Here is a 13,183-nt window from a genome sequence, read left to right on the forward strand (position 1 = left end):
CATGAAATCGACAGTTCGTTTAACAACTAACGTACAAATAAATATGTAGTACAGTTTAAACTGAAATGGAATACTAATATATGATCCACAGTTCTAAGGGCTAATTTTATAATGAAATTCAAAACTGTAATAAAATTTAAATAAGCTCTAAGACGATGAAAAGTGTTGATTTAAATTTAAATTAGTACTTGAATGTATTATAACGCTGGCCTTAAATCTAACAATTTCGAAAAGTTTATACGTCTATCTTAAGATGAAATTATTAGAATATATTTCTTCTGAGATACTTCATTTTTAACTCGCGTATTAGGCTCGTAACGTTACAAATCTGTCCTCAAAATAGACAGTCTGTTAAATTCCGACCCATACACGGAAGGTTCTATATTCCGGTTTGGCGTGTACAAGATTATGGATTTATTTGTCCGTGTATGGCTGCCTTTAGAATAGTTTGGAATAGGTGGGATAGGTAGAACTTTTAAAAAATCTTTATCCTCTTTGGGTAATTTATTTTGCCACCCGTTACACATTTACCCTCCGCCTCTCCCGGTCTCAAAGGAAGCTCCATCGTCCAACAAAGCACGCGAAGGAGGCGGCGGTTTCTTTGCCCACTTCCATACACACATACACACACACCATTCTCTCAAATGCCCTTGTTTGGCCAACTAAAAGTTTATCGTTGTTTTCTGTTTGCTCTGCTCTACTTACTAATTCTCTGGGTAAACGGAAAGGTCCTGGACGTAAATAAAGGACGTTTCTTTTGCTCGCGATACAATGGAGTTGAATTTACACAGTTTATTGTGTGTTCTTTGTCACTTTTGCAACAGTGAATGCACGAAGTCGAGGCAGCACAATGAATTTATATTTTGGAACGGAGAATAGCGTTACTTATGAACTTTCATAACACAATGAGCGGAGAATACTGCGAGGAGAATGCTCCTGAAATAGACTCTATTATTTCAGGACTACATCCTTGATCAAAATATTGTTTGCCAAGTTTCTAACATGACCCGAGGGGCAGGACCTTACGGAAGCTACCTACACGTATTGTAATATTTTTGTAGCATGTATACTTACCGATCCTTTTCGTCCTGGGAAGCTAAAGAAAACGTCTGGTCCCGTCCTTTGTGGCATTTGGCGAAGGACGTTCAACAGTTTAGCTGAATGGCGTGGCTGAAATATAAAGGAACGTGACACCGGGGTCAGATATTGGAAAATTCGAAGTTGTGCGGTGAATTTTATTAGTAAACTGTTAGTTAAGTCTACTATTCATACATTCAACTCTACAAGAAATTTATTAAAAAATTAGAAGTTCACGGCTTTTCAGTCGAAAAACGAGTTTTAATTATACAGGTTCGGAAAGTCCCCATGGTACATCGGCCATTACGTGAGAGCGATAAAGTAAGTCATAGAAATCCGTGCGATAGAGAAGGATGGTTACATTGAAGCCATTTCATAATCTGAATAGTCACTCCCACTTCTAACCCGAAACGGGCGGTGACTATTCAGATTATGAAACGTCTTCACTATAGCCATCCTTGTCTATCGCACGGATTTCTTTACTTTACTTTGTCGCTCTCATGTAAAGGTAGATGGACCATGTGGATTTTCCAGCCCTGTATACTAATAGTAAAGTAACACCATTCTTTATAAAAAAACTTGTGGAATTTTCCTCTCAGTTGCTCTGCGAAACGACGCGATGCTTACGCAGCGTTTTGCTGACATTCATACTTCTGGAATTACTTTGATGGACATACATAGACATCGACGATACAGATGCTATTGCAGCGAAATTCGAACCAGCAACTGAATACCCAGATTGATCCAGTATAATTCTTGAGTTGCGTCTTTGAGACGTAGACTACCATAGCTCTTATCACTGCGTTACTATATTTTAGAACCTAACCTAACATAGTCGCATTAATGGGATCGCTTTCATTATTATAATTTAATAATAATCAAATATATTGGATTATTCTTATACATATTAAAACACTATTTGCATATCAATCAAAAATATATTTTTATGAAACTGGCATGTCCATGTACTGGAATTAATGAACCGAACTGAATTGAATTGAATTATAGTTAAAATTGATTTAAAGCAACAGAGGTCAAATATAAAGTTGTCATTGGTAGTGCAATAGCAATTTCCTCCATGTATGTACGTTCTAAAAATGTGTCTCTATCACAGTAACACATAAACTTAGTTTTGCAATACCACCGACACGTCCCACAAAACTCGTACTTCTAACTATTCTCCTTCCATAATTCTTTTCATTACACTAATGCAAAAAAAGAATTTCCGAAATTTTTCCGTGATTTTTGACAGATTGTATTTAGGTGAAAAATGGTCGCGTCGGAGTTAAAAAAAGCATTGTGAAGCTCTAAGATTCTAGTTTTTAGATCTTTCGGTCGAAATTTTTTAGGAGGAACAGATTTCATGTAATTCTAATAGGGCGAGTCCAGAAGAAGCCTGTAAATTTCATCTCGATCTAGCGGACCGTTTCTTTGTTTCAAACAGTCATACTTTTGAAAAAAATTAAAGGGTCACGTAACTTCATAATCATGATTAAAACAGGAAAAAAATTTCTTTTGAGGTTTTCTCACATTTTTACCGAAAATAGCGTTTAAAATGATGAAAAAAAAAAACAAAATTTTGAATTATTTTTTCAAAGTTAAAAAAACTATTTTTTATGTGATTACAGACTGCACAAAAATTAATTAGAAGTATGTCTCAAAAACGGTATGAATCGGGGTCGAAATTTGGTTTAGGCCGTCAACTTTAATTTGAATTTAATTAAAAGTTGATGAATAGAAGCATAGGACGGAAAAGTCGAATCATGCTGGAAACAATTGGATTTTGTTTTTTTCAATGTCTGGAAGGTTTTCCAAAAAAAAAAAAAATAAAAAATTGCGAATATTTTTCAAAATATTTATTTTTTTTTTCATCAATTTAAACGTCATTTGCGGTAAAAATTTGACAAAACCTCAAAAAAAAATTTTTTTCCCATTTTGATCATAATTAAGAAGTGTTTAAGCTAAAAAAACATGGCTCTTTAATTTTTTTCAAAAGTAAAAGTCATGTTTAACATTAGTCATTTCGTAAATATTTCTAATTTAGCCGTCAATTTTCTAAAAAAACATAAATTACTCTTTTTTTCCTTTTTTTTTTTTTAAATTCGTGTAAAAGATGAAAAGATTTTCACAAAAGTTGCGGCAACATGTTATAGGAAGTTTATTCCAGTTTTTTAAACAGCCCTTCAATTCTCCGTACGACCATTTGTTGCCGAGATATCAATGATTGAAGACAAAAGGATCCTTTTCCATTAAAAGTCCGATATTTCGATGAAAAATGATCGTATCGAAATTAAAAAAAAGGAAATTGAAGTTGAATAAACAAGCTATCTAATCCATGCAATGGCTCAGCTAAAAAAAATTTCCAAGTCCGTGGATTCAGAAAGTAAAAAAAATTTGCAAAATTTTTTAGTCGCGCTATTTCTTAGAATTGCACGATAACAGTAGCTCCTAAATAATTTCGACCGACCGAAAGATCTAAAAATTAGAATCCTAGAGCTTCAAAATGCTTTTTTTTAATTCCCGATACGACCATTTTTCACCTAAATACAGTGCGTCAAAAATTACGGAAAAATTACTTTTGAACCTTTTAATTTCTTGCATTAGTTTATAAGTATTTCGATTATTCGAGTTTTATTCAGTTATTTTCTTGAAAATTTATTTTTATATCTATAGAGTGTCCCCGTTTTAAATACCTTACCTGTTTCAAACAGGTAATAGAAAAATTAATTTTTAACAAACAGTTTTATTGTGTGCAAAATTTGATTATAAAAATACCTTTGAAAAATGAAAATAATAAAAAATATTTATTATAACTTTCGCACTGCGTGTCTTCTTTATTAAGGGTTCCCGGATATTTGTTTATAAGAAAATCTTTGCTTAAAATTAATTTTTCTGTTACCTATTTCTTACCTTCCTTAATTTAATTTTAACTTGCCCCATTTACATGTTATAAGCCAAGAAAAACCTTCTAGTCAAAGGAAAGTCATTTTTCAATCTCCCCTAAAGAACGTCGTCCACCCCTATTCGAGACTTACCCACTTTCCGTTGACCGCTTTCATAGCGCCGAACAGCAGCTTCAACTCTTTGACGGTTATGCTGTAGCTGGCCAGAACGCCGAGCATTTCTATCAGCAGATCTGCAAAAGAAAAGGTCGTTAACGGGATTATAAAATAATAAAAAAGCGTACTCGCGTCCCATTTTTACTGCCGGATAAGGCTTAACAATGTCGTTAGGGCCCGCCTTGATGGCGTCGAGTTAACATTGTAATTAGAATGTTTGAGTAAGTCCGCTAAATGTTACACTTTATCCATTCCAGCGGTACTCCTGCCTGTTTTAGATTGGGCATACTCACCCGCCACTACGACATCTGCACTCCGCAACCTCTTGAGGACGTGCTCTATGAGGCCGACGTCCGTGCATGCTTGTAAGTTTCGAACGCTTTTTCTTAGGATGGCAATGAACACGCTCCATATCTCCGCCTGAAAAGAAAAAGAAAGCGTAAGTAAATTAATCCTCACACAATTTTGATACAAACAAAATAATTAAGAAACTCACAATGCCTTTGATTTGCTGTTTTTAAAGTTTACTTCTTATCAGTGTATATAGAGTATGTCCACGGTTAGAGTTGCCATGGAGAAAGCTAACATTTCATTATCAAATGTCTAGAAAATTAAGAAATATGAAAATGACCTTTATTTTTACTCTTTCGAAAATGTGTCACTAGAAAAAGTTGTTCGTAATTGTAAGTTACGAAATAGTTCTCATTTGAGGCAAAATTGGCCCACTTTGATTATTTCGAAAATTTATGTCCACGGTTAGTAAACAGGGTGCGAAAAGTTGCTATTTATAATTTTTCGACAAACATGAAAAAATTTATAATAGAATTCAAAAAATTGTTTATTATTTAATCCTTGACTTTATTCCACTTTACTTCAAATAGTAACAATGTTAAATTGATATTTTATTCTTCACTGTACTTCGAAATTTATTTAATACTGTGCTACGGTAAGGTGATAACATTCATAGTAATACCTGTGCATGTAGCGCACGTGTCTTTAAACAGGGCCAATCACAACTTATCCAAAAAAATTTGGGAATGAGAAATGGAGTCAATATCGTAAAGAAAAATTTGTAGAATTCTTATAGTTTCCAAGAAAAAAAATATTGAAGTTGTAGTACTTTCAACCATTACATAGCTGGACAACTGTAGTCTCTAGCGTCATTCGTAATACGCGCGGAGAGGCCTCAGCGACTCCGAATACAAAAATCCGATTTTACAGTCGTCGTTGCCAGTGTTTACAATAGTTTTTTCTATAGTTAGTTTCAAAATATTAATTAATAATGACAATAGCGGCAAAATCAGTTAAATTTACTGACATAAAATAGGTGCTATAAAATTCTATTTATTTCTTGCGAAATTCTTTCAAGTTTTTGTCCGTTTTTATCACATTTTGCTGCCATGCCAGTCACATTTTGCGAGGTCAGGTTTTACAGTGGACCAGTTTCCAATGCCGTGCAGAAGTGTATTTTTAAATCATTTTCGAACTGCCCTTTTTGATTTTTTCGGTACAAAGATGTATTTGTAAGAGTCCCCTGTACCTCCAAAAATATATTTTTTTTTGATAAGTTCTGAATAACCCTGTATAAAACAGTTCAAACATTTTTGTCTGTAGATCGAAAGTATGGAACGAAACACCCATCAACAGATTATGTTTTCGGTTTGCGATGTAAAAGAGGTTAAACGAAGCTACAATCAATTTCTTGCTCGCTTTCAAATTTGTGTGAAGAAGTGTTCGAATAATGCTTTATTATACCTTTTTTCCCAAATTTGCTTCTTTTTTTAAATTAAACTAGTACGAATTGTTTTATTTCAAAAAATTAAGTAACTTTTTGGCATGCCTTTCGCTAAGTATCATTTCTTCGAAACAGTACAAATAAAGGTAGTTTACTCTTATGATACATTTATATTTTTCTGGATACCCCATACATGAAATGTTAACCTTCTTCTCATTTTAGATACAAGCAAAGATTTATATAGATTTTTTTTCCGTAAAATGTAAAATAAAAAAGTTTTTTCATTTATTCACTCGAACCGTGGATTACGTGGTTCTTTATAAAAAGTCCTTTTTTCTATGCGGTCTCACTAAATATATTATCAAGATTCCTTCGGAAAAAAAAAGCAATCCGACCTGTATTATGTTTCAAAACGTCTTCCAATGACATTTGCTGACCCACTTCGACTTTAATGATAAAAGCAGGAACAAATCCAGTTTTGGTATTTAAGGTAGGAAATTGTATAACTTGCGACTGAAAATAACTCCCATGTAATACGAATCCGGAAACGTGTTTCATAGAAATTTCATCCAGTATTCATTAGGAGAGTATCATCTTCCGTAGCTACGTTCAAAATCCGCGTAAAGATGTCCATACACGGCAAACTGTACACGTAACTTGTAGTATACACGAAGAAACGTTTTTACTTTTCTATAACACATAGTCTTTAATGAATTGTTAGAATGTTTAAAACAATTTTTTCTTTAACTATTATATGCTTGTTCAAATGTTTTCCCTGGCCATTTGCTATTATGTATCTTTTCTCGTGATAACTGAAAAGCAAAAAATAGAAAACAGAAAGTGGGGTTTATAGTAAATGCGATTAAAAACTCACATTCTTGATAAATAATCAGGTATGACAGAGAGCAAAAACATGTGTTTGGTGGCAAAATGTATTAATTTGTAATTGTATTGTGGCTGTGTTTGCCTCGGCGTTTACAGATTAAAAGTGTTATAATCTCCTATTCTACATAAAACAATAAATAAAAGACACTTAGCTTTCAGAAAATTTACCAATCTGTAAAACTGGTTTCTATCTGATTTAATTTACTACTTTTATTGTAACTTTTACTCTAATTTTGTTTTTGTACAATAGGATGGGGTACTTTCAAATGCGTTATGTATTTTATGTTTAAAGACATTTTATTCACTATTTAAATAACAAGGTTAAAAATAAACTTATGTTTAAATATCAATATTTATTTTTTCAATTAAAACATCTCCGAAGAGAGGAATATTCCTCGCTTTCTATAAAAATTCATCTGCATCTACTATACAGTGTATAGGCGACATTATCTTTTAAGCGAAGCCAGATAAATCGTATTGTGTACGGAAACTTTAAACTATGACAAGATGCAGTTGGCAGCCCGTAAATATACGGCGCATCACGCAGGGGAATGAAAAAGGTGAAGGAAAGCTTGCGCCCGCCACCTTGATTCGATCCGGTAAAATTTACATTTTAATGCGTAATTTTATAAAAGCATATCCAGTTTCTCCGGCGGTAATTTTGCAGGAAGATGAACTCGAGGCCTCTGATTTAGTTATTCCACGCACGTTCGTGATCTTGAGTGGGCGCAGATAAAGTTTCCGGCGCGAATCGGGGTTTCTATAAGGCATTTAGTCATAATAGGCCCACAATGGGCTATAAAATTTGTGAGATATTAGGATTATTACATTTGAGCTCCAAAAAGTCATGATTCATGTCATAAATTCGCCAGAAGTTAGTTCATCTTATTTTTTGGAATTACAAAAGAATGACCATATTAGAATTAAGCAACTATAGCAAATGTATAGCCATCAGCTGCAATACACCGTCGTATTAATGATGAATACGCATGACGAATTTTAAAGTTACCAAGAATTTCATTTTCAGCCACTATAATTTGTTCCTGTAACTATTCCCTACTGTTAATTACTTTGCGGTAAAAAAAAAATCCAGTAGATCTAAGTCGGGACTTCTTGGAAACCTTCTCACAAGACCAAATCAACCAATCCACCACCAAAATGATGCATTCCTGTCGGGTTTCGTCTCTCTCCCACAGCGAAAATTTGTGTTTTTGGCGGAGGAGCCCCCAGAAAAGGGAAATTTTACCTCGAAAACGGTAAGGAATCGCCTTCAAAATACGACGTGGGCATAAAGGAAGAGTTCTATTTTTTTTAGTAACTTCAACAACCTGTATCTTAATAAATTATTTTGTTTTGGCGAGAAGTTTAGGTAAAATTTTATACATTTTTTAAAAAAAATGTAAACTGTAATTAAAAAAAAATTGAATCATTTTCTTACAATCATTTGGCGTGGTTGCAGTCGATCTTTGTCCATCTCCCCACCAAGCATACAGAGATACTTCACTGCATAGCCAACCCTAACTGTTATTAGAAAATAGTCCTAATCAAATCGACGTTTTTACCCCTTTTTCATGAAGTTCATCTGCGTGTGTCATCCGGTGATGTATTCACTACGCACGTGATGGGGGCGTGAAGGACCACAAATTAATCACATCGTGATATAGTGGCAGAGGGTGTCCGGTTTATAAGTGGCACGTGTCGGCGCCACGCGTTGCCGCCGCGACGCGGATGGATACGGCCAGGTGATGGGCCACACGTCGCGCTCGTAGAGAATTAGCGAGTGTTGTCGAAATTAATTAATTCACAGGACCGGATTAAGGGGGAAGCTGAAGGCGTTTAAATAAAGTCCTTACAATTATAGTGAAATAATATGTAAAAATGCAATAAATAACAATAAAAATGTTTATTTTAAAAAACCTACTATTACATTCCTGATAATATTGGCCACGCCAATATAATTATAACCATTTTATTAACTCTGCCTTAACAACATTTCGGTCTTATTATTTTAAAATAATATTAAAGGTAATATACAGGGTGATCCACAAATGGTGACCAAAAATGAAACCTCGTGTTCTTTGGTGAATTTTAAGGGGAGTGTTTCCTATAAAGTTTTTATCTAGGACGCTTCGTTAAAAAGATGCAGGGTGGTGAACTTCAAAAAATATTTTTAATTTTTTTTAATAATTTAAAAACTAGCAAGTGAAATAATTTGAAATTGGGCATATGTATTTATGTAACTAACTACTCAGAATGTCAAAGTTGCTATCGCAGCCCACTACGTAATTTTAAAAAGCATTATATTTGAATATCGAAGTGTGTTCTCAGTTCGTTTTTTAAGTTTTACTCGAAAACATTAGACAGTAGTAATTTGTAGAAAATTGGAAGACGAATCCAAAAATATCATGGTTGTTACCGCAAAGCAGTGGCGTAATATTTTATTTAGAAAAATATGCCACCGATACCCTGTATCTCCGCCACTGGAGCACGTAAATTTTTGGAAAAGCCCTCAGATTTTGGACAATAGGTGTAGACAATATTAGTATAAATATGATCAGATGCCTCTGTCTTAAAATTTTGCCAGTAATAACCCATTATTGTGTTGAAAATATAGTAGGTTATCCGTTAATTTGGAAACAACCTAAATTTATTCCATTATATAAGATAAATGATAGTATTGATGATGCGACAGATCTCAGGTCTGTTAGCAAATTACCTGTTCTTTCAAAAGCTTTGGAAATTATTTTAAATTTACAAATTAAGAAATATGAAAGTTAACTACTAGTCTAGTAAAGGCTACAGCACGAGAAGTACTCTATTAGGAATAACTGATGATATTGTTAGATTATCTAATAATGATAAACTTACAGTTTTACTCTTACTGGATTACAGCAAATATTTTGACAGAACAAATCATTGGCTGCTTTCAGCCATTTTGCTCTATTTCGGTTTTCATAAAAATTCAATGAAAATAATAACAGTTACGTCACTGAATGCTACCAAAGATGTCAAATATCTCAATCAATTAACAACTAATATGGGTATTCCTCAAGATTTGTTGAGTCCAAACCAAAACCAAAGTTTTTTTCTCGATCTTGTTCGGGAGCATAACACAATTGTTGAGAAAGGCAAATATATAATAAATTTTAAATTGTGCAATTTTGATCATATATAGAGTGTCCCAAAAAGACCCGAACCCCGATAACTTTTCAGGGTAAAGGCTTATCAAAAATGTTTCAGGTAAAAGTTGTAGAATATTAAGAAGTCAATATTCTGCTGAGGTTGGATTTGCTCTTGACCTTCAAGATGAAACCAAGGTCAATCTTGAAATATTAAATGGAACACTCGGATTTTTATGCAGGCAATCGATAGAGCGCCATATCTAAGAATATGGCGTCAGAATTTTTTTTTCTGGATGTCTGTGAGGGTCATTTAAAGCTCAAACTCCTTACAGCTGATTAGACATCAATCCCCAGAATGACCCTATCATCAAGTTTTAATTATTACCTTGTTGTCAAGATCACTGTAATATTCGTAGATGAATACATCTATTAAATTTAATTATTTTTATATCCATTATTTTTTGTGAAAAATTAATATGACTTCCAAATGACTACCAAGGACATCCTGGATCTGTTTATTCACAGATTTCTACATAAAATTTGGCGCTGTATCGGTTGTTGGCAAAAAAAATAGCGTATTCTATTTGATATTAAGATGACCTTAATTTGACCTTGAAATTTGTGGCGCAGGTCAAATCCATCCAAATCTCATTAAAAATCCTACATAACTACTTTGCATAAAAGATTTTTGTCGATTTTTTCGGAGAAAAATTATTTTGGCCTCCAAATGACTTGCAAGGGCATCTGTTTCGCGCTCTATAGATCGATTTATTTAATATTATTAAGTTGACTTTGGTTCGAATTTAAAATTTAAGATCTTTTTGGGACAGCCTGTATATCATACTGTTTCATTTTGATAAAAATAAATAGGCAGCTGTTAAAATTAAAATCCTTCATCCAAAAACAACCTGTATATTCTCGATAAAAATTCGACCCAGGTGTTGCACTTCAGCCAAGCACAATTTATTATTGCTTTAAATCAGCAGCGGGTAAACTATATTTTATAGTCGAATGGAGCTGAATTTATAGTTGTGCCATATTTTGACAATTTTATTTAGGTGCAATGAAACACAAACGTCCAACAATATTTTTAAACGGATTACATTTATCAATTGCACTCGAAAATGAACTGAAAAAATGCATTCACTATACATACATATGTTTATAAATGCATTATGTGAATTTAAGAACATATTTACTAGAAATGCTTTTCATTGATTTTGTTGTACTTGAAGCACAATTGGTATTTCGTAAAGAATGAAATTGGAAAAGTCCAGTGATTTTAATAGTTTTTAAAAATTGGATAGGAATTTCACTATTAGATTTTGCTAGTTTTATATTAGCCACATTGATCTGATAAAAAAAACATATTTTTCGACATTTTTATCTATTGAACTCAATGAAGATTTAACAACCCACGTTCTAAGGATATTTATAAGTGAAACAGCCAAAGTTCCTTTGCTATACACCCGCTTAACATTTGTTATAGTCAATAAAGTCAAGCCACGTCGCTTTTTCACTCGATTCGACACATATTGTTCGAGAGGTTTTTCTTTATGAAAAACAACATCGATATCTTGTTTTCCCCGTTCGGGAACGGCTTTGAATTATATGCGTTCCTCGAGTCTATCGAGATGGAAGCTGAAAAGAAGTTATCTTTGAAGGAAAAAGAATACAAAGCTTTTTTAAAAGATAAAGTCAGCTATATAACACTTCGGGTTGATTTGAGAATTAAACGCTGAAACACGTCCAGTTTTATTTATAAGAAAGTTATTAGTTGACTGATCATTTTAAACATGTTTATGTATCCTTATTTTGATTATAAGAATTATTATTAATACAAGATTAAATTTGATGGCTCGAGCAATTAAAAATAACCATACTTTGCTTTATACAAAGAAACCTGTAACGAGAAATTACATCAAAACAAAAAATTTGCTCTAGTATCGACTAGTGCCGCTGGTGCTGCTACATATAGCTACTTGTCGCTATACAGGGTGTATATAAATAAGAGAGAAAAATGAGTCTCTATCTTCAAGTATTTTGAACGCCGCTTTCAAACGTTGAAGGTACCGCGGGTGTTATAGGATAATGGTGCCATTGATCGAAGTACGTCCTAAAGGCGGTTTTCCACTAAACGGACAAAACAAAAACAAAACACAAACTTGTGTCGAATAAAACAGAACTGTAACTTTTCGCAAACTTTTTGAAGACTGGCGTGTTTTGCGACAGTTGGAGTTTTGTTTTTCGGGTCCCGCTCGAAAGTGGTCACATCAAAAGGTTTCGACACGTTTTGAAACTCAAGTCTGTTTAGTGGAAACGGCCGTGTTGTGTTTTCTATTGTGATCCAACCCGATATCTATGTTGGCGTTTTCTTCTTCCCAAAAACAATATTTTAATCATTAATGAATTATAGCTATTAAAAAATATATATGTGTACGGTTAAAGTGTTTACTTGGCTAGGATACAAACTAACCAAGTAAACACTTTAACCGTACATATACCACGAAGTCCATCGATGGATATCTGGGAAACCGCCCGAAGGATTTTTTTCAAATTGTGATGGCGTGATACGGACTGTGGACCCTACCAAGCTTAAATATTTTCAAGGTCATCGTATTTCCGGTTATACCAGAAGTTTCCATTTAAAAATTTCGAGTTTTCCACATATTCTGAACTTCATATTCGATAAAAAAATTTTGACCACCCTGTATAAAAACTGGAAAATTTTCATGTCAAATTCGATAAAGTAGGTCTTTCTCTACAAAATGTCCAATTTGCACAAAAAAATAAACAGGGAAAACTAAATTCTGTTGACAGTCTCCATCTGTCAATTTTTGTTTAAAAATCGAAATATCTCGGAAACGGTCAATCCTAAGTATGGAGAGTGCTATATGTTTTCAACTAAAAAATGAATGATGTTTCCAAAAATGCAATAATATACAGGGGGTTCCATATAAAATAAGAAACTTACTATCGACTTGCGATGTAAATTGAAAATATTTTAACTTGGTTGGCCCCACGGTCCGTATCACACCATCATAACTTCAAAAAAATCCTTAGAGCGGTTTCCCAGATATCCATCGATGGAGTTCGAGGTGGGACATTCTGTAGACACACATTTTTTCCAAGGACTTCAGTATAAACCAGCCATAACTAAGAATAAAAAAATCTTTTCTAATCATGTTGGCTGGTTATTGGAAAAATGTGTTCTGACTTCCTCGCGACAACCAGTGAAAAAGGACTGAAAACAAAAACAAAACTCGAACAAAATGTAGCCCGCTTGATGGAAACAAGAGTTTTGG

At 33.6% G+C, this 13,183-nt stretch overlaps 1 protein-coding gene across 1 annotated transcript in view; it reads right to left on the reverse strand.

Moving 5' to 3' along the window:
• LOC108914826 (neurobeachin) overlaps nt 1–4,514 on the reverse strand; it is a 265,755-nt gene extending 261,241 nt beyond the window's left edge. The window contains exons 1-3 of the mRNA XM_023455027.1: nt 4,430–4,514; nt 4,113–4,213; nt 1,075–1,170 (exon numbers count right to left, since the gene is read on the reverse strand). Coding sequence (XP_023310795.1) covers nt 1,075–1,170; nt 4,113–4,199 — 183 coding nt within the window. The 5' untranslated portion in view covers nt 4,200–4,213; nt 4,430–4,514. The remainder of the gene's footprint in view (nt 1–1,074; nt 1,171–4,112; nt 4,214–4,429) is intronic.
• Nucleotides 4,515–13,183: the final 8,669 nt, after the last annotated feature.

This window comes from Anoplophora glabripennis, unplaced genomic scaffold, assembly GCF_000390285.2.
Source record: "Anoplophora glabripennis isolate ALB-LARVAE unplaced genomic scaffold, Agla_2.0 scaffold503, whole genome shotgun sequence".
Lineage (NCBI taxonomy): Eukaryota > Metazoa > Arthropoda > Insecta > Coleoptera > Cerambycidae > Anoplophora > Anoplophora glabripennis.